The 27,128-nt window shown below is 34.3% G+C and overlaps 1 protein-coding gene across 2 annotated transcripts in view; it reads left to right on the top strand.

The window, feature by feature from the left end:
• LOC145293188 (zinc finger CCHC domain-containing protein 17-like) overlaps nt 1–27,128 on the top strand; it is a 129,549-nt gene that overhangs the window by 3,233 nt on the left and 99,188 nt on the right. The window contains exon 1 of one of the 2 annotated variants that reach the window (XM_080139680.1): nt 15,807–16,083. The exons of the other annotated variant lie outside the window; for it this stretch is intronic. Coding sequence (XP_079995806.1) covers nt 15,964–16,083 — 120 coding nt within the window. The 5' untranslated portion in view covers nt 15,807–15,963. Of the gene's footprint in view, nt 1–15,806; nt 16,084–27,128 lie in introns of those variants that run through there. 2 annotated transcript variants of the gene reach the window in all.

The raw sequence follows: 27,128 nt of genomic DNA, 5'->3' as shown, positions 1-27,128 counted from the left end.
CATTGTTTTGTTTTCTTTGTTTTTTTATTTAAAAAAAAAGGGGTTATTAGTATAATAATAATATAAAAAAAACTAAAAAAAAACAATAATTAAATTAAAGTAAAATGAGTTCTAATGCAAGCGAACCCGTTATGCACTGGTGGTCTGAGAATCTATTTGAATCGTTCAGATTCTTCAAGCAACGGTGCGCATTATATTTCTCAGTAAAAAACATTCCTGTCGAGAAGCAGGTCGACCACATTCTACTGCTGTCTGGTGAGGAAGGTTTACGGCGATATAATGCCTGGACATTTGACGATGATGCTGACCGGACAAACCCGGAGGCAATTTGGCGTAAATTTGAGGAGCGTCTAGAGCCCCAAACCAATTATTGCACGTTTCTATCTGCGTGAATATAAACAGAAGAATACGGAAAGCATCGACGACTTCATGGCGAGATGTAAACTACAGGCAAAAAAATGCAGGTTTAGGGATAACCAAGAGACTGAAGAACGTCTCATTGAACAAATGATTACCGGCACCAGACACCCGGAGTTACAAAAACTTCTACTTTCGAAAGGCATGGAACTTACACTCCAAGAGGCCTTAAATAGTGGTAGAACGCACAAAGCGTCCCTTAACCACATGCGGCAAATGGCTGAAATTCGAGGCGATTGTCAGGAAATTAGTGCAATAAAAACAAGCCAGTGTCGACGTTGTGGAAATAAACATGAAAAAAAAAATGTCCAGCCTGGGGCACCACATGCTCAGCGTGTGACAAAAAGAATAACTGGGCGAAAGTCTGCACTAACAAAAAGGAGGGCACAAGAAAATACAGCCAAATAAAAACGACGAACAGCCAAAAGCAGCCGCAAGAAAACAGATACAGAAAGCGGAACAGTAAAATCTGCTCAGTAAAATCTGAGCTCAAGGAGATGCATAGAGAATTTGAGCAATTAAACTTTAATGCGATTCATCAGCCAAAAGACGAGCGTACTGAAATAATAACGGAACTTAAAATAAAGCTTCCCAATAGACCAGGCACTCATATACTCAAAGCAAAGGTGGACACAGGTGCAGAAGGGATTACGCTTCCTCTACGAACTTTTCGAAACATGTTTCCCAACAGAGTTGATGACTTAGGACAACCCATTCCAGGCTCCACAAAGAAAGAGCACACGATTCTGACGGCATACAATGGCTCAAACTTAATACAGCATGGATCGATCTACATACAATGCGGACACAAAGACAAGTGGAAAACTTTAAAATTCTTTGTTGTCACAACAGAAGGGCCTACAATCATAGGATTACCTTCTCTCAGAGACTTGGAGCTGATAAGCCTCCACTGCACCATTCAACAAAAGAAAGATCTGATTAACTCCGTCAGTGAATTAAAAAATGCATATGCAAGCCAGTTCGATCGCATAGGACATTGTAAAAGTGACTACCACATCGTCCTAAAATCTGATCATCCTCCAGTAATACATGCACCGAGGAAATGCCCTATCCATCTTAGAGAAGAAATAGAAGAGGAGTTGAAATCCATGGAAGCCCAAGGCATCATCAGAAAAGTCACCAAACCGACTGAATGGGTCAGCAGCAGAGTATATGTTCGAAAGAAGAATGGACAACTTCGCTTATGCCTTGACCCAAAGGATCTGAACCGGGCAATAATGAGATGTCATTACAAGACTCCCACCATGGAAGAGCTAGCACACAAGCTATCAGGTGCTCAACATTTCTCCAAGCTAGATGCCAAAAATGGATATTGGTCCATACCTCTTGACGCAGAATCCCAATTACTAACGACCTTCAACTCACCATTTGGGAGATACTGTTTCCAAAGAATGCCCTTTGGTCTGGTAATGTCACAGGATGTACTTATGCAGAAAATGGACATGATACTGGAAAAATGCCCCGGTACAATTGGACTAATAGATGATGTTATCGTCATCGGAAAGACTAAGGAGGAGCATGACAGCAAACTCCACCGGCTTATGGAAGTAGCACAAACAGAAAGATTGTGTTTTAATGGTGATAAATGTGAAATAGATCAAAAGCAGATAAGCTCTTTTGGGCTATCTATGACAAGAACGGCATTAAACCAGATCCTAGTAAGGTAGAAGCTATAAAGCAGCTTCCTAGCCTTACCAATGTCAAAGAATTGCAAAAAGTGTTCGGAATCATCACTTACTTGTCACCATTCATTCCGCGCCTATCAGACTTAACTGCACCCATGAGAGATCTGTTAAAAAAAGGAGCAGAGTACCAGTGGACTGCCAGTCACCAGAAGGCTATGCAGAAAATAAAGGATGAGATCTGCAAAGAAATGTCTCTCGCTTACTTCGATCCAATGAAAGAGGCAAGCCTACAGGTAGACGCCTCAAACAAGGGTCTATGTGCAGTACTCTTGCAAGAAAGAAAAGCCCATTGCATTTGCATCAAAAGCTCTAACAGCAACAGAACAAAGGTATGCAAACATAGAGAGAGAGCTTTTAGCTGTAGTTTTTGGCTGTGAGCGCTTCAAAACATACCTATATGGGAGCAAATTCCAAGTAGAAAGTGATCACAAGCCATTGGAAATGATCAGCTTAAAAAATGCTGCTCCACCTCATTTGCAACGCATGCTGCTGCACCTACAAGGATATGACATGACCATCATGTATCGCCCAGGTAAGGATGGATTCTCCCAACTACCCAACAGAAGAAGTAACGAGGAGATCGACCTTATATCCGGGTTGACTTTGTCCAATTTTCTGCTAAAAAAGTAACACAGATAAAGCTAGCAATGAAAGCCGACCCTATACTCTGTGAACTTAAGGAAACCATCCTGCACGGCTGGCCCAATACATCCAGGGAAATAAGCAAAAACTTGCAGCCATATTGGTCGTATCGGGATGAGCTGGCCATCGAAAATGGAATTTTGATGAAGAGTAATCGGATAATTATACCCAAAGTGATGCAGCAGGAAATCCTACAAAAAATCCATTATGGTAATCAGGGTATGGAAAAATGCAAACTGCGGGCAAAAAGTTGTGTCTTTTGGCACAACATTAATAAAGATATAGACAGCATCACACAACAATGTACCATATGTCAACAGCACCAAAAAGCCCAGAATGCAGAACCTCTGATGCCACATGAGATTCCTATAAGGCCCTGCCAAGTAGTGGCCACTGACCTGTTCCACAGTGAAGGTCACAATTACCTGCTGATGGTGGACTATTACTCAAAGTTTCCCTTTGTGAGGAAATTAAAGGAATTTTCCAGTCAGGAAGTAGTCAAACTAATAAAGCAGATATTCGGTGAACAAGGGATCCCAGAAAGGGTCATCAGCGACAATGGTCCTCACTATAGCTCCAGTCTTTTCAAACAATTTGCAAGCGAATGGGGATTTGAAAACGTCATATCATCCCCTAGATACTCCCAATCAAATGGTCTGGCCAAGCGCTGTATACAAGCCATAAAATCAGTGCTGTGTTTACGGTCAACCCCAATCGACCATGCAATTCCGTCACCGGGTGAATTGCTATGGAACCGAAAGCTGGTGGGAAACTTACCAGTGAAGTGCCCCAACAATTCGACCCAAAAAGATAAAACAGCAACTCGCCTCTATCAAAAGCAATCCTACCACAAGTCTCACTATGACCAACACACCCGAGAGTTACCAGAGATACAAGAAGGACAACACGTCCACGTATATGATCCAGACTCCAGCAAATGGTCTCCAGCAGTCGTCACACAGAGATGTGTCAAACCAAGATCATATGCGGTGCAGACTCCATCGGGGAAGTCACTTCGCAGGAACCGCAGACATCTGAGAACAGATAAGTCTGCAACAAGGCTGAACTCCAAAACGTATGCAGCCACACCCATGATTACCCCAGAATCGAACGATTCGTCAACGGATTGTATACCCATGGAGCATACCAGCCCCAACACAACCAATGACAGACCCGCTACAAATACACCCCACAAAACACTGAACACTCATCCTGGAACTCAGAAAGTATCCAGATCTGGTCGTATAATAAGACCACCCAAAAAATTTTCTTATGATGAGAACAGCCCTTAGTTGGACACTCACACTATTGTACTAGTGTCAAGTTTCCTTCCTTATTTAATTTTTATTGTTTTTGTTTTATTTTTCTTTGGAAAAGAGGGATGTGATATTATGAGTTATGTCCCCTTTGGTGAACTCTTTAATATAAAACAATACAAGAGTTGCGTCCCTTGTGGTTAGTAAAAATAAATACATGGACTTGCTCCATGGCTTATCACGCTTAAATGTATCTTGTCTTCTGGTGTCTTTTTTAATAAGATTCATCCCGTATCATATAATGAAACAAACATAATCGGACACCAATGTTTGAAGTGTTTCTAATGTTTTTAAATGTTTGGAACTTGTGGCCATACCCTCTGGTGCCGTTAAATCCAGCTAAAAACAAAAAGCAAAAAAATAATCCGAAAATCGCAAAGTTCAAGCCAAATTGAAATTTTTATCCCCCCCCCCAAAAAAAAACACGGATAAACAAAAAATATCCATCCAAAAAAAAAATACACGGCAAGAAAATAATATCCATTCAAAAACATAACATGGCAAAAAAAAAGTACCCCCCCCCCAAAAAAAAAAACATGTATCAAAATAATCCGAAACACGCAAAGTTCAAGTCAAAATAAAATTAAAAAAAAAACATGGCCAAAATTTCTTTTGGAATAATGAACCCTTTCTCGAACGAACTGCATACAACATCGGAGCCGATGCATATTTCACTATAGGGGCCTCACTCGTGTATGTCCGCTAAATATTTTAATAATGTTTAAAAAAATAATTTAATTACAAAATTAAATCCATTAGAATGCACTTCGGTTTCTTCGTGAACAAGTCAGTCATTTTAATATTTTGTTAATACTGTAGTTGAAAAACAGAATAGATAAAATTGTAGATTAACATCATGTGCTAAATCCCCCCCCCCATTAGATTCTACTTTTTAAAGTGATTACATGTAAACAGATTGAAAGCTTGTGAAGAAAAAGAAAAGAAAACAAAAAACCAAAAAACAGTTATTTTAGAATTTAAAGTGGATGGGGGTTCCTTTTCGCAAGTAAAGGTTAAAATGATCCCTCATTTCCGGGCCATTCTAGCTTTTAGAGTTGTTAACTTTTTTGGTCTATGGGAGAAATTCTGTGTATTTTAAGGGGGATACAGAAAAGTTAATAAAAAAATAATAATTTCTTGTCCTACCACTGACTCTAAGTCCAAGTGTCAAACCCCTATGGCAAAAAAGACTCCCCTTAATCCTACAACTAAGCCTAAGTCCGAGTGATAGCCTCACACTCAAGCAGAAGCCCTTGTAAAATCACAACCGTCTAAAAAATGGTAATCATTTTAAAAAGTAGATTCAAAGAAAAATGCACAGAATTCATCTCTTATATGTGTATTCATTCTTTTGCAGACTGTTATCCTCATCTTCATAGTTGTTGTTTCACCATGATTCAGCCAACTCATCCTCTAGCCTTCTTCAGGTGATTAACCGTGATGGGATAGGAATGCTGAGTCTTGTAACTGTATCTCCAGTAATTACTGCCTTCCATAGTTGTTGTCTCACCACATTTTGGCCAACTAAGCTTCTGGCCTGCTTTGGGTAGGATTAAAACTGCTATCTTCAGACAATGCTCACCTGGAATTATATAGAGATTCAACAACTTTCTCTATTTCACCATGGGCCCCTGCAGAAGGTCAGAGGATTAGCTGGTCGACACGTGGTGAAACAACAACAACCATGAAGATGAGAATAACAGCAAAAGAATGAATACACAAATTATGAAGCCTCATCTCAAAAGATCACCCCCCCCAATAATATAAAAAAATCAATTTATCTCTTATAACCACCTCCACAAATAGTAACTGTACTAAAATGCTAAGATACTCCAGAAATTGAGGCTCATTTTATGTTAAATTTGTGTGTGAAACTAACTCTCCAGTATAAATTCTATTATCACTTTTTTGTTATTTTTGTTTTTTTCTTCTTTCCACCAAAATTTTCAGATAATCGCTTAAAAATGTAAAACCTCATGGGGTGGGGACGGTGACGTTACATTTCAAAATTTGAAAGAATTGTAAAGTTTCTAAATTGTCGAACAGAAAGTCATTTCTGGCTTTAAAATTCTTAGAAAATCCACGTATTAAAACATTGAAAAATTTTTAAATCTGTTTAACAGCTTTAAGAAGATTAATCATACATAGTTTTTAGATAAGTAGGCCGATACTATTTCAGATAATAACTTTATTCATCCAAAATGATGGAGGTCTGAAACATACAATGATATTATGGTAACATGAGTATAACATAACAATTCAACTATCTGTTGGATAAATCTAAGATGCACTAATGGCTGGATTATGATTATGTAATACACTATCCTCTAGTTTTATAACACTTTGGTTCAACTAAGAATTTAATACGCTAGCGAAGCGATATGATAATTAAATTTAACATTGAATTCCTATTTAAATAAAATAAAATGTTAAAGAAAACAAATAAAAATGAAAGTAAAAATACTCCAGGACCATGCCAATTAGGTACAGTTATTTTAATTTTTGAAAATATACCGTGTTGATCCAGTTCATTCGAATTACGTCCCTTGAACCATTTTGAAATTATCTCCCCGACGACGAGATGAAAATATAGTGCATACATCACTGAAGACACGACATATGTTGTATTTCTGTTTTCGTAAGTATTTCCAGACAGTTTCATTGATGAAATTGAATAAAATTTATTTAAATTGTAGACAAAGAATTTTATACTTTTAACCTAAACTTCATGGTCTGTTTGCTCGATATCCTATAAGGGCAGAAAGATGGATATCTATGCATAAAATGTTGAATCTTACATGTTAATTTCAATTGTGTTTGTAACAATGAGAAAATAAATGTATGCATATGTAGATGTAACCGTTTTTATTATTACTGTCTCTTCATCGCTCTTACTTTCCAATTTATTTCCAACCCTAGTGTGTTCTCAATAAAACACTTAATATGACAACCTCTGCCATTACTAACAAGCAGGACGCTACCCTTGTTGACTAAGAGAAGAGTATATCAGACATATGTATGAAGTGTGATGATGTTTGGAAGTGAAGCCGGGCCCCTGAGGATTGAGGGCATGCATGGAGGGAAATGATATGACAATGACGATGGATGTGTAATATGAGTCTTAATAGTCTTAGTTTTGAGGACATCAGTGGAAGATTAAACTTGGACAATATATGCATGCACGCAGAAGCCCTGCTGTTTATACAGCATCAGTGACTATGGTTCTCCAAATTATAGAGCCATGGTAATCTTGGGAATACCAGTAAAGATGGTAGTTTCCGTTGCTTTCCATTTTCATTTGAGGGTGTATCTCGCCCTATTGAGTTAAACCCACCCCCAGATACCAACCTGGAAATTTCTACGACTGCGATACATACACAGATGGTTACACATCTGGTACTGGCCAATCTCATTGTTGCTTAACTTTAATGATCTGGTGAAAACCGGTACGTCAACCGATTGTGATGTATTGAACAGTATATAAAGAAATGGAAAATAAAATATTCTAATTTTATATGCTCAAGATTCTAAAGTCCAAAGTTTTTGATTATATTTTGATTTAAATGGATACTGGTATTTCTTCTTCATAATTGGAGAGAGAATACACGAACTCATACCTTTATGAAAATGATGCAGTAATTCGAGCAGGTTACATCCATAGTACTTTCATCATATTTGGTTCAACATCCATTTTACATGTTGTCATACATTGGACGACTTTATGAAATTGGTTTCCAAGTTAATCTGTCTCTGAATAGATCCTTATTTATGCCTCAGATTCATTTTTATCATTTTCTCCATATTTTCCTTGACCTTCCCCTGTGAACTGAAGCTGCTATTACAACTTGATTAACTGTTTTACACTTACTGGTCTGATATATTACTTTAATCATGTTGACACACCACTTACCATTAGATCACTGAAGTTAAGCAATGTTGAGCCTGATCAGTACTAAAATGGGTAACCATTTGGGAATTTCAGGCACTGTATGTGCTCTCTGCCTATCTTGGCATTGTTTTCAGTCCTACTGAACTTCTTGCCACTGGACTCCAGCAGTGTTGATTCAGGAGAGGTGTGGTTGGGAATGCCCAGCTCTTGCCTTACAATTACCTGCACAGCTACTCTTACAGGGGGTATCCATTGTCTCTTGAGACTGAACAAAATGATCATCGATATATTACTTACGCACACATGTTCACACTAAGAACTATATGTTCATACACAATCACACAATTCGAACCCAACTTTCTCTGCCAAACACGTGTTTGTATGAATAAACATTTTCATTATTGAAAGTAACTTTTATCTTTTGTATTAAAATGTTTTATTATAAAATTATGCTTTTCTCTCTTTTTTTCATTTACAAACTTTGTTTATGTTTTAGTACTTGCTACCTGGTAACCGGTTTATTCTTTCTATGTTCTATTTTATTTCAATTTTGTTTTTATGCTCTAATATCCATACTTCATTTTATTTCTTCGCTAAACCAGTAATTTTTATACATCAATTTATACTAAATGCTGTGGTTCTTAGAAAAACCAAGATGTTATCGTCATTCAAGTGGCATCTACCAAAGCCAGAAATTACAATACAGTAACTCTCTTGTTTCAGCTATTTACATAGTGTTTGTACACACCATTAAAACTTATATAATTCATAAATCTATTTTAATTCTTTTAATTAGTCATAATTTATAATTATTATTTATTTTATTTTATTTTTTTACTGTTTATTCATCCCAAACAAGGCACAAAGCCACTTAGTTGTGTGGGGGGCTATTATTTGGGACCAGATTTGTAGGGATACTATTTAGGGAGTTGGCCAGCAAGATGTCTGTTTACATTACACTTGAATTTCTGCATGTCAATATAGTCATGGAACCAGGAGCCTGAGAGGGAATTCCAAAGTGGAGCAGTCCGAGGGAAAAAAACTATTTGAGTAGAAGGCTTTACAGTATCCAGGAATCTCTACAGTATAGGGGTGGGATTTTGCTGTTTGTTGGGTTTGTCGAGGGTATTGTCATCAAAGGGGTACTAGTGTTTTGAGTTCATCAGACTGCTTGCCATTGAAATACTTGTAAAACAGGCATAAAGATGCCACGTTTTGGTGATGGGACAGAGGTTGCAGTTTAGTTGATGGTCCAAGACCTATTGGGTTGGTGATTCTTTTTTGACCCTGTCTAGGAGCGAGAAACTAGTGGCAGATATATCAGCCCAGATGTGGCAATAATACTCCATGTACGGGCGAACAATGGCCTTGTAGAGATACAAGATACTATCAGATGTGAGTAGCCTTTTAGCACAGTAGAAAAAGCCCACCTCCCTCACAGCAGCCTTGACAAATATCTCAATGTATCTGTTCCAATTCATGTTGTCTGTGAATGTTAATCCTAGAAGTTTGATGGAAATACTTTTAGGCAGTGTATCATTAGCCATGCCAATCAGTGGTTGAGAAGGTTTCTTGTAATTATTAAAGGAAATAACCTTAGTCTTGGCAACATTAAATGTTACCAACCAGTTACAGGCCCATTCCACTACAAACTGGAGGTCTTGTAACCTATCACTCACTTAGCTATCTATATATAAATCTCGCCCATTCTCACTGTATTCTAATTCAACAACATAGTTTTGAATGTTTCTGTGAGCATTTAGAGAAAGAGTAACTCTTTTTGGCTAAATTACATTCTTTTTGTAAGGGTATCATCACTTATCAAGGCTTGAAGACCACTCGAGGTTAAGGGTTAATGAGTGTACAGATGTCACTGGGACAACAGTGTAGTAAAAGTTAGTAATTGAAATTGGGTAGAAATTGATTATTTAAGGAGATGGCTCAACAGGAACTTGTTTACATTGGACTTGAAGATGACAACATTGTAGTTAGCTGGAAAACAGGCCAGTAGAACAGAGTTCCACAGGCGGGCAGTTCCAGAAAAGAACTTAATTACATACTGTATACAAACCATTAACACATATGTCAATTAGATAGCAAAATAATAGGTTACTTTATTTCTATATCAGCTGTATATACTTGGTGTTGTCAGGTCAAAACATAAGACAGCATTTAAACAGCTTTGTAAGTATGAAAGCTGGTTCTGGTTGAAGCTGTTTCAGCATTATAATTGGAATGCTGTCAAGGCCAGTTGCTTTACTGGAATTAAGGTTTATGATTACACGCTATGCGACATACAAATATCTATACTTGATGTTGCCAAGCTGGCAACATCAAGTATAGATATTTGTATGTCGCATAGCGTGTTTTCAGACACAGGAGGATATACAGGGGGTTGGCGGCCTTGATCACATAAAGTAGAATTAGCTGCAAAGTTCTTGGCAAAGAGGTTGGCTTTGTCCGATGCTGATGAGATTATTTCAGATCCATTGATGATGGTTGGGATAGAGCACACACTTCTGTTCAGGACCCTGTTTGTTATTCGCCAAAACTGTTGGGAACCAAGCTGCTGCTCAACTACTTTGGACTTGATGGACTGAGCATACAACTCTCTCACATTCTTTATTACTCTTTTACAGAGGTTACAGGCAGTTCAGAAGATGGCTTTAGTCTCAGTACATTTATTATGTTAGAAGCAATGAAAAAAGTGATTTCTGTGCGCAATGGTAGCAGCATATGCTGGAGAGAACCACAGCTGGCTATTAGATTTTTGCTGCAATTTTTTGGAGGGTCTTAGCTGTCTATACTGACAATTAACCATTCTGTCAGGTCTGACTATACTATGGATTCTGCTACAGAGGACACATTCTTTTTAAAAATAGAATGAAGGGATATATCCGATATAAATGTACAGAAGCTATCCTAGTCAGCCATAGAGCATCAATATACTGTATGATGGAGAGGTATGTCAGAGGACTTATTTCATTTTGTTTTTATCCTAACTGAGACAACTGAGTGGTCGGAAGATCCTAGTGGAGACAGAATGGATGATGAGCATAGCTCAGGGCAAGTCAAGTTGTGAGAAAAAGGTCTAGGAGATTTGCATATTGACTGTCAGTGTCAGGCACATGATTGGGTTTGTGAACAATCTGAGTTAGGTCATAAGCAATGGAGAAATCGTGACAGAACCTCTTCTCATCATCTATCTTGTTTAAGTGTACTAACTATTCCACATTGTGAACATTGAAATCTCTACAGACATGAATGTTAACTGAAGGATGAGCAGACAGGATGTCATCAATTTTCTCAGATATGCTCTTAAAGATAGTAATTCTGCTTTTTGTGGGTGTGTGTGTGATAAACTGCAAATATGAATGCAGTGCTGTGAGCAAGTGCAACTCAAAAGCACATATAAAGCAATTTAGAGTCTTCTCTGGAGATGTCTCTACCACATGGAAAGCCATCTCTAATGTAGGTACATATTCCATGCCCATGTTGATCTTGCGCATCAGATTTTAATGTTAAGTTAGAGTATCCTTTAATCATGAACTCATCTAGGGTCAATGCCAGTTTTGCATAGGAACAATAGGTCTGGTTTGGTCTCCTAAGTGATATATATATATATATATATATATATATATATATATATATATATATATATATATATATATATATATATATATATGCAACATTCACGATTTCCGTTGTTCAAACACTTTGGATTGTGAAATGTCTACGTCTGAATTGTGCATTTATTAGTTATTAATTTCCTTCATTCTCATGGCAATTGTTTGGGGGGCAGAGATAAATCGAGTCAAAGGTGGCTTTGTCACTGGATTTGAATTTCCTGACCGGCAGGAATTGTGAGCCCTACACTGACGATTGTGTATGAAACACTAGTGTTTGTAGTATATATATATATATATATATATATATATATATATATATATATATATATAAAGAACAAGTTGTAACGGACTGGTGGATATATTATACATATCCCCAGTTGTACAAAATAGGAAAAATAGGAGAAATGATTTGAATTGGGAAAGGAAAAATGAATTGAGAAAGAGACGAAGTACGTGTTAAATTGAATTAAATGAACAAGAATTTATTTCGTGATTTTTCGTCCTGTTTTTTTTTGCTGTTGGTGTGGTTGTTTAAAAAAAACGTTAAAAACGAAGTGTGTTCATAAAAAAAAGTATTTAATTACACGTGGAAAAGGCGCTTACTCTTTTTTTTTTAGGCTGACATTTGTTTTGTTTGTTATGTGCTGACATGTTCAACGAGTTGCTTGGAAAGTGAAGTGAATTGTTCATTTGGAAGGACAATTTTTGTTTCGTGTTGACGTCGTGTGTCAAGTTGATTGTGTCTTTGCAAATGACTCCATGGTAGTGTGTGTACATTGTCTGTACGGGCGTTTGTTGTGCATTCGTTCATGTTGAATGGGTTTCCAGTTGCCGTTGTCTTCGCATGTGAGTCTGCGGTAGTGTGTGTACATTGTCTGTACAGGCGTTTGTTGTGCATTCGTTCGTGTTGAACGAGTTTCCAGTTGCCGGTGTCAAAGAAACTTCCAGTTGTGAGTTTATCCGTGTGCGTGGTGCATCTCAACGCGTATTGTTAATTCAGCTTCTTCCTATGTGTTGATAGGGATGTCCTGTAATTGTTTCTTTGTTGTTGCATCTGCTGTGTGGGAGAGAATTGCATAGGCCTATGTGATTTTGCTCCTTGCATTTGTTGCAGGAAACCGTGAAAAATGTTTGTCGAGCTCGAATTTTTCTTTATTTTCGGTATGAAGTTGACAGCTCCGTGTTTATTTTTCTGCCGAGTCTGACAAGGGGTTACATCATTGTTGTTTGTAATTCGTTGAGGTTCTTGTCGATAGTAATTAACTTGTTTTTCTTTGTTGAAATGTTCGTTTTTTTCTTTATCAATAAAAACGCGCATCTCGCTCAAAACAATTCCTGTAAAAAAAAGTAGAGTCACCATGCGTGTTCGTTTCACGTCAGTCGGGCGCCAATTTGTTGCGGGACTTGTGGAGAAACACATGAAAGAAAAGGGTACTACACGTGTTTAGTTTGGCGTGCGTCTCTCACTGTTTACTGGTGAGAAGGAAAGTCTATTGTCATAGAGAGAGAAAGAGAGAAAGTCAATCCAGTTTGGTGTGCGTCTCTCGCTGTTAGCTAGTGAGGAGGAAAGTCTATTGTAGTATACAGAGAGAATGAGAAAAAGTCAATCCAGGCCATGGAGATAGAAAACGTATAAAGTGTACATACTGTCTGTTAGCTCATGCCCCATACATAGTAGCAGGGGACGTGATGCGCGCACCTCCCGAAAGGGGGGGGGCGGCTGGTTCGCTGAACCTTTCAGCTCGAGAGCTGGTCCGAAAAAGAAGATGCTGCTTATTGCTCTTGCTTTTATAATTGTTTCCGGTGGTCTTTTGTGCATGTGTGGGTTTCCTTTGAAAGGGGAAGTGACGTTGCCCTTGTGTGCGTACGTGTGTGCGTATGTGAGTATATGTGTGTACGTTAGCGTGTGTGTGTATACACACGAACGTGAATATATGTACGTGTGTGGACGTGCGCGCATATGTTTGTGTGCGCATATGTATATGACAAGTAATACAGCTTGAGATGTGAACGCGTGTTTTTGTGTGAGACTAGGAAAGGCTCCCACAAAGTAGTTAATAAAACATGTTAAAAAACACTTCAACAAAGAGTTAAAAAACATATTTAATTTTAAAAAGGAAACACTAAATAAGTGGATAGTCCTTAATCTGTGGAGTTTCAAAGAAATACTTTCCTTTTCATCAGAGGGTAGGATTTAGCAAAATGTGGAATCGGATTTTGCTTGCAAAAGTATTTAATGAAACTACAAGTAAGTAAGATCTTACTTGATAACAAAAAGTGAAACAGAGGGAATAGAGTGAATAAAAAAGTGATTTCATGTGGATAGTCTGGTAAAGGGTAAAGTATCCAATAACAGTAAAATCCAAAAATGAAGAATTCAAGAAAATTAGTTAACTTTCCATTTGCACAAGTAAAATCCAAGAGAATCGCATAATTGGAAGATGATCCAAAGTAATCCAAAAGGCAGAAATCTGTTGAGATTACTTTATAAATATTAATTTTTTAATATTTATAATATACTTTAGTTTTGCCATCTTGGATCATTTTGGTAAACTTAACTGTAATTCTTATTTCATATATATATATATATATATATATATATATATATATATATATATATATATATTCTATTTATTTATTAATTTTATTTATTTATTTTCCATTTAGTGTCTTCTAACAACTCTTGCTGACATTTTTTTAAGTGATGACCTGTACATTTCAGTTGACCTATATTATTTTGCCCTATATATTTTTTCCGGGCGTTTAACATTTCCTGTCTGGGTGATTTTGACATTTGTTTCTCTATTTTATATTTAACTCTATCACCATTTTTTTCTCCTCTTTTTCTTCCCTGATCTTTCTTATTTATATTTATGTCTCGGCAGTAGAGTAAAAGCATATCTTATTTTTCTTTTATTAATATTATTGGAATTTTTTCCTTTTTTCCTTGTACACATTTTTGTGAATTATTCCATGGATTTCTGCCTTTGGATTATTATGGACCATTTTCTTCCAATTACGAGATTTCCTTGGATTTTACTTGTGCAAATGGAAATTCAATTAACTTTCTTGAAGTTATATATTTGGATTTTACCGTCACTGGATTATTTATCTTCCACCAGACTATCCATTCATGTGTAATCACCTTTTTCTTCACCATATTCCCTCTGCTTCACTTTTTTTGTTATCAAGTAAGATCTTTGACTTACTTGTTGTTTCATCAAATACTTTTGCATGCAAAATCCGATCCCGCATTTTGCTAATTCCTACCCTCTGATGAGAAGGAAAGTATTTCTTTGAATCTCCGCGGATTAAGGACTATCCACTTATCTAGTGTTTCCTTTTCAGATTAAATATGTTTTTACCTCATTTCAAAGTGTTTTTTAACATGTTTTATTAACTGTTTGTTCGTATATATATATATATATATATATGTATATATGTATATATATATATATATATATATATATGACATTCCAAACCCATAGAAGTATTTATTTATTTCACATTCATATTGTTTTATATGCTGATATGTTCCATTTTACACGTGTTTAATTAAATGTTAGAAATTTACTAAACAAATCTTCAGAGATATGTATAAGTTCCTCAAGGAAAAAATACATTTTTTTTTTTTGTCGTCATCTGTGTACCTATTTACAATGCCTCCCCACGGCTCAGGGTTAGACACCAGGGTCGTTTTTTAACGTGGAGAAAAGGTACAAAAATAAAAAATTGTCTCAGTCGTGAAGGACTGCTCCTCCACCGAAGTGCAGCATCTGAAGAACAGATACTACACTTTGAGATATTAAATTTTTTATTCACAGGGGAAAAAATACAATTGGGAAAATGAACAAAAAAATGTAGGCACAAACCAACTCAAAAAGAAGAGGGGGGACGGTGAGGTTGGTTGATCCATCTCGTCTCTATTGGAAATTTTAAAAGATTTCTCTCTCGGGCAGCATCTTTTATCATGATTACCCTTTTAAATTTGTATTTATCTGTGTGTGTAGTGGGAGGGGGTTGTTTCTACTTAAACCCTTTGATCTTGGCCAAAAGAGCAAGTAATTAAAATTGTCGTCATCCGTGTATTGAAATGGATAAATGAATGGGAAAATGAAGTGGGAAATTTCCAAAAATGTTATATGGAGTAACGTATATGAAGGGAGATAACTCATTAATCTTTATTAGAGACGACCAAGTGCAATCCAGTTGCAACAATTTCGACTGATGTAAATAGCAATGAGTTATCGCCCTTCATTCGCGTTACTTCACACACAAAAAAGGTAAAAAAAGTCAACGGAGACTTTACATTAGAACCACGTTGATTTGTTTATTTTCACATATTTAAAAAAAAAAAAAAGAAAATGCTAAAACGTCGCAGTTATGAGGATCGCGAAGGAAATTACAGTGAAAGCTCGTCGTCAAAGCATCAAAGATACGATGACAATAGAATGCCTGAACTAAATTATATATTTAACGGCGAGGTATGTTTTTTCTTCTTTTGTTTAAAAATCTTTATTATCACGCAACAATAATGTACGCTGTAACATAATGTAATGTAACATCTCATTGGCTTTCGAGATCAAAGTGTAGTATCTGTTCTTCAGATGCTACACTTCAATTTCTTGTTCTCTGTCAGTGGAGGAGAAATTCTTCACGACTGAGACAATTTTTATTTTTTTCCTTTTCTCCACGTTAAAAAACGACCCTGGTATCTAACTCTGTCCCGTAGGGAGGCATTGTAAATAGGAACAATAATGTACGCTTCAATTTGACTTGTTACATGCAAAAGTAGGTACACGTTCGTTGGCAAAACCTAAGCGTTAGTTGTTAATTAAAAAAATTCGAAAATCGAAATATTGAAGTTCAAGTAAAACCAATGATAGCTACATAACTTTCATGTCGAGTAACATATCCAAACGTTGGTAAGATAGAAAGTTAATTATCAATGAAAATAGTTTTCGAAGCAATTTCAAGTTTATAAACGGCATAAAGTCAGGGGAAGTAACTGATGTCCGTCTTGTTACAATTGATGTCAGTCGTCAACGTACATTTTTTCGCGGCGAGACAAGTAAATAGTAATAATCTTCATTACTAATAATGCAGTTATATTAGGTATGACACTAATAAAGACGGAATTTGCGTTTTCTATAGAAAATAATAACAGTAAAAAAACTTGTAAAATAAAATTGATTCATTGTAACTTTTGCAGAAGAAAGATTCTAAAAAAAAAAAAATCTAAATTCTAGGACGCTGTTTTACAATTTGTCATTATTCTGAGGGAAACAACTCTCTTTTAATTAGAGGGTGCCCCTGCCCCTCCCCTCCCCCAATGAATAGGATGTTTGTGAAATATAAAACGGCTTTTCTGCTCGATTATTGTCGGCGCGTTACTTACGGAAAAACAATTAATTAAACTGCAGAATCACCCATTAAAGGCTATACAAGTTCTATAATTGAATACTCCCTCCAGAAAAAAAAGAAAGAAAGAAAAACATGAAAGTATGTTAAGAAGGACTGCCAAAATTCACCACAGAATTACCCCACCCTATATGTAACACTATGTAACTTTATTATAAATTAATATTATCAGTATAACTTTTGTACCATTTAAAAGAAGGGCAAAATAAACTAGTACTAATTTAAAAAAAATTTTTTTCATCGAACGAAAATAATGAAATTGCGCGATGAAAATCGTGTTTACATAATTGGCGCTTTAAAATAACGTTCCCATGTAGTAGACATTCCGAACGTGAAAATTTAAGGAGTTGAGTTAGTGCTTTTCGGGCACTCCCTAATAAAATAAATAATCAGACACAAGCTACTGAATAAACAAACAAACAACTTCGTAAAACTTAATAAGGAAAAGGTTTATTGAAGCGAGTCAGGGTAAGATGCCAAAAAGATATAACTAGGATAAAACTTGTCTGCCTTTGCCCGGTAGTTATTCCCAAGTGGGAATCGTCGATACCGGTGTAGGCAGAAAGGGAGAGTGAGGAAACAGGTCCGCTCTCTTTAGCGTCTGGCTGGAAAAAGGAGGAGTTTTTCTCGTCCAGAATGGAAGCAGTTAGAGTTCCTTAGGGGGTAAGGAAGGTCCCTGCGCTATGCCTCTGATTGGTCAGTATGTGCCATATCGCACAGTCAGATGCACAAGAAAAAGAGTTCTATTTGTTTCTGCTACAAAAACATACCCGCGTTTAATAAATCTAGCAAAAATCAACTAATGGTCAGATTTTCGTGAAATTTTCGATACTTATCCATTTTAGAATGAAATTACATATAAAATGCAGTTTCTGTAAAATATATGAGGGGAAATATATTTTTAGTATGTGCCCCCCCCCCCTATTTATTTTTTCGAAATTCGAACAAAATATATTTAAATCTATCGAAATTTCTATTTATTATAAAACATAAGTAAAAAAAAAATTATTTTCTAAAATTTAAATGCACATATTGATCAAAAATTTACCTTGAAGTTGCAATTAAAAAAATGATATAAATTTGATATGTTTTTTTTTTTTTAATAGTGTTTTTTCGAATTAATATATACAATTGAATTGCCAAGAAAAAGAAACTTCGTAAACATTAATTAATTTTTAAAAGATTAAAACGATTAAAATTCCATTATTTCAAAATGTTCGTTACAATATAGATTTTTAATTGTGTTTAAATTTTTTTTTTTAATATTAAGTTTTTACATAAACATGGCTCTTGTCAGCTATTTTATCGCCAGGTTAAAACCGATTTGAAAATATTATTGCACAAATATTAAGTATTTTGTAGCCCCCCCCCCCCGTCATATTTTGTTTGTCTCTTTTTACTGAACAAAATATGGAAGCCTGTAGGTAACCAAAAGAACATTCAGTAAAACCGTATTTCATATTTATTATACAAATGTTTATAATATTATTAATCATTAAACTGTGTAAATCTTAAAACCTAACAAAATTATAACAAAGATTAATTATTAATTGCAGTTTGAAGAAGATAAACAAAGGTTTTAAAAAAATCATTAAGTCGCTTCTGCTTTTCCATAGTTCGTATAGCTAACACAAGTCTGACATCACGGGAACATGCGCTCCGTTTTTCACATTGTTTTTGGGGATACCTAAAGTATGTTGCTGTAAACCACTCGTGTAAATTTACTGACAGCATTATCAGCGTCTTAAAATTATGAAATGAAAAAAATTTAACGAATCTCTTAGTAAAAGAGAGTTGTTTCCCCCAGAACAATGACAAATTGTAAAACCGTACCAATTCTAGATATGTGTATATATTTTACTCTCTGTAAAACCGGTGAAATTTCCAAAAATTCCCCCAAAAGCTGAAAATGGGAAAAATGAAACCGAATTTTATTTCTACATATTTGGACGTAAATTTATTTTTAAAAAGCTCAACTATATATAACGTGATATAAAATAATAAAAAAAAAACAACAAAAAAAAAGCGTATATTTTACACACCCTCTTCCAAAAATAACTGGTTTATTTTTCAGCTAAATCCATAACAAGCGACACTTACTGAATGGTTTATTTTATTCTCGCTACACCGTAATCACGTGATTAAAATTTTGCAGACAAAAACAAGCCTCAAATTTGGAGACTACAAGTCAAGGAGAACCTAAAATTATTTAAGTTTTACAAATTTAAAAAAAAAACTAGACTACCCATGACCCGTTGGGTCAGTAGCTAATAACTATGGAATTAATGTATGAGCGTGACACTTGTGACATAAAGAAAATAGGGTTTTTTGTGACATAGCAGAAACATTTCTATGAAAGTATATTAAAATAAAAAAAGAATATAGATAGATTTCTATGAGTCGTTCTGTTTATAATTTTTTATTTTTGAAAAAAAAAAAACTTACAGTTATTGAATTATAAGTGGTGTGCCATACTCATAGGTAAATGTGCACTGAACAGATACCATAATACTTAAAGTTAAATTCAAATTTTGATATATCTTTTAATTTAAATGCAAAAAAAGAAATTGGGACACTGAAAACGTACACAATAAAACAATGTTTTATTATTGCGTTGATTATTTATTTGTAACGCAAACTAAAAAAAACATATTTTCGGGGTTATTTATTTATGTTGGTAGTGTAGAAGAAAAGGTATGAATGTTTTTTAAGAAAGGTGTATTAAAAAATGGAGAATAAATTTTTTAAAAAATGAAGGTGGTGGGTAAATCTCCGTTGTAAAATGCTCTTATGGTAGTCAACAGGTTAAAGTAGATTTATTTGTAAGAAAATTATGTTAAAATAACTTAAACGTAATTCGGAAATGAATGATGTAAAAAAATGCAGAAAGTATTGACAATTGTTTATTTGGATAATTTAAATGCGAAAAAAAACAATTGGGACGCTGAAAAGGTACACAGTAAAATAATACGTTTTATTGTCGCGTTGATTATTTGTTTATGTACGCATGCGCAACCGGAAGTCGTAAACCGGAGGTTGGGTTACAACACCCATTACAAGGTCATTTGAGTTTTATAATTATATAGATTATTTATTATTTACATTTGACAGTTTTTTACTTGGGTTATGGTATAAAGATGGGGTCTCAATATTCAGCCTTGTTCTGAGTTCAGGAATAGGTGGAACTGGTGTCGAAGGAGAAATGTAAATTCTTTCGATTGTTGAATTTTTAAAAATTCTAATCCTTTGAACTGTTGAATCGAATTTAAAAAAATATGCATTTTTGTTACCGTGCTGAAATAATATTATTATTTAGAAAGCTATTCTTAAAATGGGGAGGGGAGGGTGTTTTCTAACTGTTCTTTACTTTCATCTAACAATTTAATAAAAAAGATATCGTAAAACTTTAATTTAACTTGAAAATATTATTTAAGAAAAAAACGCAGTAACAAAAATTCATAAGCACAAAAAATTCTAATTCTGTGAACTGTTTAGTTTTTAAAAAAATCTGTTGTCTATAGTAATAAATGGTCGAAAATTCTTTGAAACAGCCTCTTTCTTTAATTCTTTGAATTGCTTCTTGTTTTTCTTTTTAACCTATCTTTCTTTAATTTCTTTGCTTCTTGTTTTTCTTTTTAACTTATCTTGCCTTTGGTAGCATTTATTTGTTGTATATTACACCTTTTCCGTTTTTCTGTTGTTTGAAGTTAACAATAGCACTTTATTCAAAGGGGCTAGGTTCTCCCTCGACACCTGTGACAGAGTACCACGTAGCCCGTATTCAGAACGAGGCTTGATTTTCGGACCCCATCTTTGTACCATAACCTTTACTTGTGTAATTTTAAAAGATTTCCGAAATTATTTCTTTTTTTTTTTTTAATGATTGAATTTTTCAAGGTTTGTGAAAAAAAAAAAAGAATGTAGACTATTTGCTCTTAAAACTTGTTATGAATAAACAGACAATCTTACTGTTAATATTTTTTTAATGCCGTTTTTGAATAGTGAATAATTAAAAAAAATTTATTTAGAAATCGAACGTGAATAATTTTTTCTACAGAAGACCAATGACACAGTAATCAGTTCGCACTTCGCTGGTAAAAATCATAGCATTACTTGCTTCTTGTGTCAGAACAAAAATATAATTTCTAAACCAAGTAACTGAAACAAGTATGACTTAAGATTAAATTTTTTGTGCATGGAATGTTTTATAATCCATTAATTTTAAATAAAAATATGATTTTTAGTTTATTAGTCCATCCAAAAATTTTGAATTGAAAATGTTTCTGATAAGGATTTAGGATAAGGATGATAAGGATTAAGTTAAAAATTTAAAAACTTAGTTTTAGGAATTAAAAATTAATATTTCCTAGAATAAACAGAAATTTAATAAAAACAATTTAAATATTACTTTTTTTGTCCTATAAATTAAGATATTGAAAATTAATAATAAAGGAAATTCTGTCAGTTAACGGGTTTCATATCAAACCGGAAGTCAATTGTTTTAGGTGTTGTATGAAAATTTTCTGGATATACATATCTATATGTGTATTTTTCATAATATTTCAAGCTAAAGGTAAGACTTATTGTTATATTTCACTTGAATAATGATTGAACAAAAACTTTAATAAGATATGATGTATATTTGTATTAAGTTCCCCCCCCCCATATTTTTAATGTTTTATAAGACCAGTTTTTTGTATATTTAAGACGCCATAATTATGTTCTCATTTTTTATGTTTTGGTTATCTTATGTACAAATCAAATTTCGTCTGTTTTATTTTAGTGTAAAATAAAGAATGTTTCTATGTGATTTAAACCCTGATCATTCCTCTCCAATATAGAGTAAAAATGACGATGAATTAATTTCATTTTACTAGTTTTTACTTGTATTTTTTGTTGTGGGTGTCGACAGTTAATATCATACCTAATATTTAACTAATCATGACGTGACAATCAGGTAAATAACATTGTTTTTAATTAAAATAAAAGATAAGTAGGTACCATTAGTTTTTAATGAAAATTTTTTTCTGATTTCGCTCTTATAACGAAGAAGTACCGTTAAATCAATTACTAAAAAACACTAAGTGTTTTAGTTTGACTTATCAAACATTTTATTTTCGCTAATTTCATCAAAAAATGTTTTCTTTAATATTTTTTGTCTATCTTATCATTTTTTCATAATCTTTGGATATATTTCTTACTGTAACCTGACAATTAAGTAGAACCATTAGTTTACCTTGAAATCCAGTAATTAAAAAGTTTAAACTTTGCTAATATAATGTAGTTGCACCAAAAGTTTTTTAAAATTAATAAAAAAAAATATTAATTTTCTTGTCTGTTTTAATAATTACCACCCTGGGTGCCCGGAGGTATGTGTGTGTGTTGAGTAGCCAGGCAGGCTCGAACCCATGATGCAAAGGCAGAAAAGAAAGTGAAAGAAAATCTGACATCTTACCCCTACCTCATGACACGACTGGAAGTTTGAAACGTTAAAATTAGGCAAAGTCAATCCAACCAATGCGATGACTTACAAAAATGGCTTGCAAAATATCTACCCCCACCTTGTAAAAAATTGCCTAGTTGAAGGTGAAGGAATTAATGTTTTGGGCCAATTTTTTATATTTGTTGTCCAAGACGTCGCGCTTCAAATTGATACTGATCTTGTGAAAATCCATTGTCTCTGTCGAAAGTTTTAGGCAGACATACATACATACATACAAACATTTAAACAGACAGGTGAGATTTATATTATAGATTACTAGTGGGCATGTGAAAATTCCTCAGTGCTTTCGCCATCAATCTGTATAATTTTTCTTTTTATAATAATATTTGTTTTGAAACAAATGTCTGCAACTTCAATAACGTTAATCCCACCCCTTCACCACAATGATACTGAGAAGCCTTTTACTCTAATAGTTTTTTTAAGTTATTTAGCAGAGAAGCTAACAAACAAAAAAAAAAAAAGGGTCGAAAATTTGAATATATAACAAATAAATGTTACCAAAGATAAGGTAAGTCACTCTTCTACCTACCTTGATACGTTTTTTTTTATCTTTTAACATATTTTAAAGCTTTTATTCAGTTCGAAAAAACAGCGAGTGCCGAGTTAATAAATTAAGCTAGCAATAAACATGGCTGTTTTTCTCTCAAACTGCTAGATTTTGAAATTCCTTCCCAGTTTCCTGCTTCCCTGCCTGTACTATCATGCAGATTGCAAAAGTTTAAATGTAATGCGGACATCTCGCTCATCTCCAACATGGTCACAAATAGTACTCCCTTTTTTCCAAGTAGCAAGATGCCTTATTTGAGGTTGAAAAGTTTAAAAAAAAAAATGGTTATCTTCAAGTTTGGCATCTCTGTTGGCGCACCTGTACAATGCACACACCCTGAGTATTTTCTTTTTTCTTCTTTTTTCAATTTTTTCAACGGATTATTATCTACCAGATTATCGGAAAAAAAGAAAAAATTCAATATTTAAATATTTGTAGGGGGTGCTCAGTTTATAATACAACATTCTAGTAAATTGATCTCCCATATTGGAACCACTTAACAAGAACAGAAACACGCCTATTATATAAGGGACTTTTCATTTATCAATTCTAGGCTAATGATATAAAAACCTTTATTATCCAATCTATTCCATATTGTTTTCACTGGTCGCCATGTTTGTTTTCATACACATGCATTCAATTTTTGCACAAAATTTTTAAACAGGGAAACCTTCTATTCAAACTAGTGACTCTTTGTGTTGAACTCTGGAATCAGGATGGAATTTCAGCCAGAATCGAGTATTAGTGACTCGCTTCTGTTGATGGTTTTGTCCTTACTATAGGTGATAATAACTAGAAATAACAGAAAAGTTAACACTTTTACCTGATCATAGCTGACAGGATGAGATCAATTTACCCCCTTGGAATAAATAAAATGTTTGATTCTTTCGTCTTTTCAACAACAAAAGATATGTTCTTTCTACGTAGCAGCAGTACTCACCTTGATTCAACTAAGTGGCAATCCAAAATGAAATTATTGCCGACGGAACATGCAAACAATGTGAGCTGGCTGGCATCTGAAAAAGATCTCATCCTTAAGCGAAAATGTCACTTGTTTTATTCTGCTCTTTTTGGGCGGCCAAAAGTGCCTGTTTTGCATAATCAAAACTGTTGTCTCAAAATTAAACAATTCCACGTTTGCTCCCATACACAGCTACTGTTTCCTTACAGCGAGCACATGCTAGTTGTGACCACTTATCCTTTGGTCTATCTGCACTGTCATTGCAGTTCCTAAACTCAACATCAAGATTCTTGATCAAATAGAAAGTTCCAAGTTGGAAAACCTACACCTGAATATGAACATAACAACGGAGTGCTTTATTCATACCAGTTAAGGATACATCCTCAATGATCAGTCCAGCAGATAGGGGGGTCCATTGTGGCATCTTCTGGCCCTGCTCTGTTAAGCTACAGTTCTATGTAGTTCTAAATAGTCCACCCATCTCAGATTTACTTTCTTGTGCTTTGAAAGAGGATTAATTTATTGCTCATCATATGAGACACCTCTACCATATCAACAGAGCTACCCAGGTACTTTTTTATAGATCTAAGACCTCAATACCAGCTTTTCAATTCCACTTTTTGACTTTAGGTCACATCTTCTCTCACTGGGAAGGAGATAAATAACAATAACCAAGTTGGCAATAGTAGTTCAAATTATACAAATAAGCCAAATTGTAGACATATTTTTTAAGTTGTTGTGTAACAATTATTTGCTTGTTATTATTCTTCATTTACAAATCCCAGAAATAAACATTACTGACTTTACTTGTCAAGAATTAAGAGCAGTGGACAATCTATATAATAAATAATCAAATTCTTGATTGTGTTATCCATAAGTTCTTTCCTATAAAATCAATACTTCCTTCTGAATAGCCAGTTCTTTTTGTAGTTTATGATTCTTTGTTTTTTAAAATAGTGAAATGTATTTCAATTTCATTTAATAAAAAATCATTCTGGATAGGAAAATTGTTAAAATGGAGGCAATTTTCAACAATAACCTAAATAGCAACAAATGAAATAACCTCTAAATAAGGCATCTTGCTACTTGGACAAAAGGGAGTACTATTTGTGACCACGTTGGAGATGATCGAGATGTCCTCATTACATTTAAACTTTTGCAATCTGCATGATAGTACAGTCAGGCATGCTTACAACATTAAAAAAAAAAATCTGATTTCAATGAAATAACACAAGCGATTGCTTATTAGTCCTTGATAATGGACTTTTGGGGCAACTTTATTACCATCTATTTAGTTTAAAAAATAATTGTAATGTTTTAAATATTTTCCCTTAAATACTAAAAAAAAATACGATAGTACTTTAAATCACATTAACAATTTCAGACATGACGACCAAAAAATGTCTGTACTAATAAAAGAAGTTGCTGTCCGTATCTGTTAGCCTTCTCACAAGTTAAAAGTGAAATTTTAAGAATAGATATTGGACATGGAGTAATAAATATTCCCCAAATGGATTTTTATGAGGCATAATAATTTGCTTTGAATTTAATCTAGTCAGTAGCACCAATTAACGAAGAATCTCTGAATTTCAGATGGTTTAAGTTTAAATTTTAGATGTTTCTAGAATCATTATCATGTAATTGCTTATGATGAAAATTTGGAATAAGGATTCTAGACATAAACCTTAGTATCATTATATCTTGATTTTAATTTCCGTAAGGAGGACATAAAGGTAATACAAAATTATTCTGTTTAGAAAATTAATTTTAACTATTTAATATTTTAGCGATATTCTAGTTTTTGTATATAAAAAAATAAATATGGTTCAGATAGCAAAAAAAAATGAAAATTTAGCTTTTAGTCGGAATCAATAATGATTTATCAGATTGCTATCAATGATATTCATAAAATCTGATAAGATAATTTTATTAGATTAAATTAAAAATAAAGTAAGATAAAACTAAAATGAAACCTTAAATATTTTACAAATAAACATGGCTGTATTTTAAATTATTTTTCTCTAATACCTTCACCTGGTTAATGCTGAGTAAATACAGTGGATGAGTTATGAATTTATCCTAAAACATTTGAGAACCAAACAAAATCATGACCATATAAATTATTTTCAAATAAATTTTGGGATTGGGACACTCGTACAAGGAAGAAGAATATGATTGAGTGTCTATTCACTAGGCGTCGTTAGGTAAGAAGAAAAAGAGATTACCATTAATTTGAATAAAACTCTTCTTCCAAAAATTTAATTCAGTTCTATTCATACATAGCTTCACTAATAAACAGCAGGGGATCATGAAAGAATTATGTAGTCAGAAATATGCGTACATCTATAAAATCTTGTTAGAATATCCTTTAATCACGAACTCATCTTGGGGGAAATAGTTGGTTTAATGCTAGTTTCACACAGGAACAATAGGTCAGGTTTGGGCTTCCGTAATTGGATTTCAATTTCTGGAAGGTTGAAAGTAGACCCCTGATGTTGGAGGAGGAGACCTAGTAGTGGGGGTCTACATTGGAAGTTAGTTCTAGGTTTAACCTTGTTTTGTTTCTTGAGACTTTCCATGATGGAGTATGGAGATATGTGGAACAGGTCTACAGAGTTGGCTAGAGCAGGTTAGAGAGGGAGAGTATAGGAGAAAAAGAAACAAAGAATGATCTTTTGCAGACCATGAAAAGGTAAAGCTGTATCATTACCCATTAATATGGCATCGAGAGGTCCACCAGAAGCTACTGCATAGTCCAAAATCCATTCACTAAATAACAATACAGCAGCCCCAGTATTTTACATCTACTGATAGGAGACGGCCTCCTTAAGGGGTAATCCAAGGTTTGGGTCCTTGACTTATCAGCCCAGTTAAGACATTTACCTCCGGCACCTTTATTAGTGACGTAACCACAAAGATAGAAATAGACAGAGAAAAATTCGGACATCTTGGCAACTGCTCACGGAAAAAGACTGCTGACCTAGTATACAGCTTTTTCTTCTCCCTTTGTCAGAAACATCACCCATTCTGAACAAGGACTAGGGACAAATTAAGAGAAGTGAAAGTTACGAGGCCTGCTGAGAATGCATCCATAATG

This window comes from Euprymna scolopes, chromosome 14, assembly GCF_053919585.1.
Source record: "Euprymna scolopes isolate OS-2025 chromosome 14, ASM5391958v1, whole genome shotgun sequence".
NCBI classification, from domain to species: domain Eukaryota; kingdom Metazoa; phylum Mollusca; class Cephalopoda; order Sepiida; family Sepiolidae; genus Euprymna; species Euprymna scolopes.
Note: the sequence above shows the minus strand (reverse complement) of the source record. Positions and strands in the feature narration are given on the sequence as shown.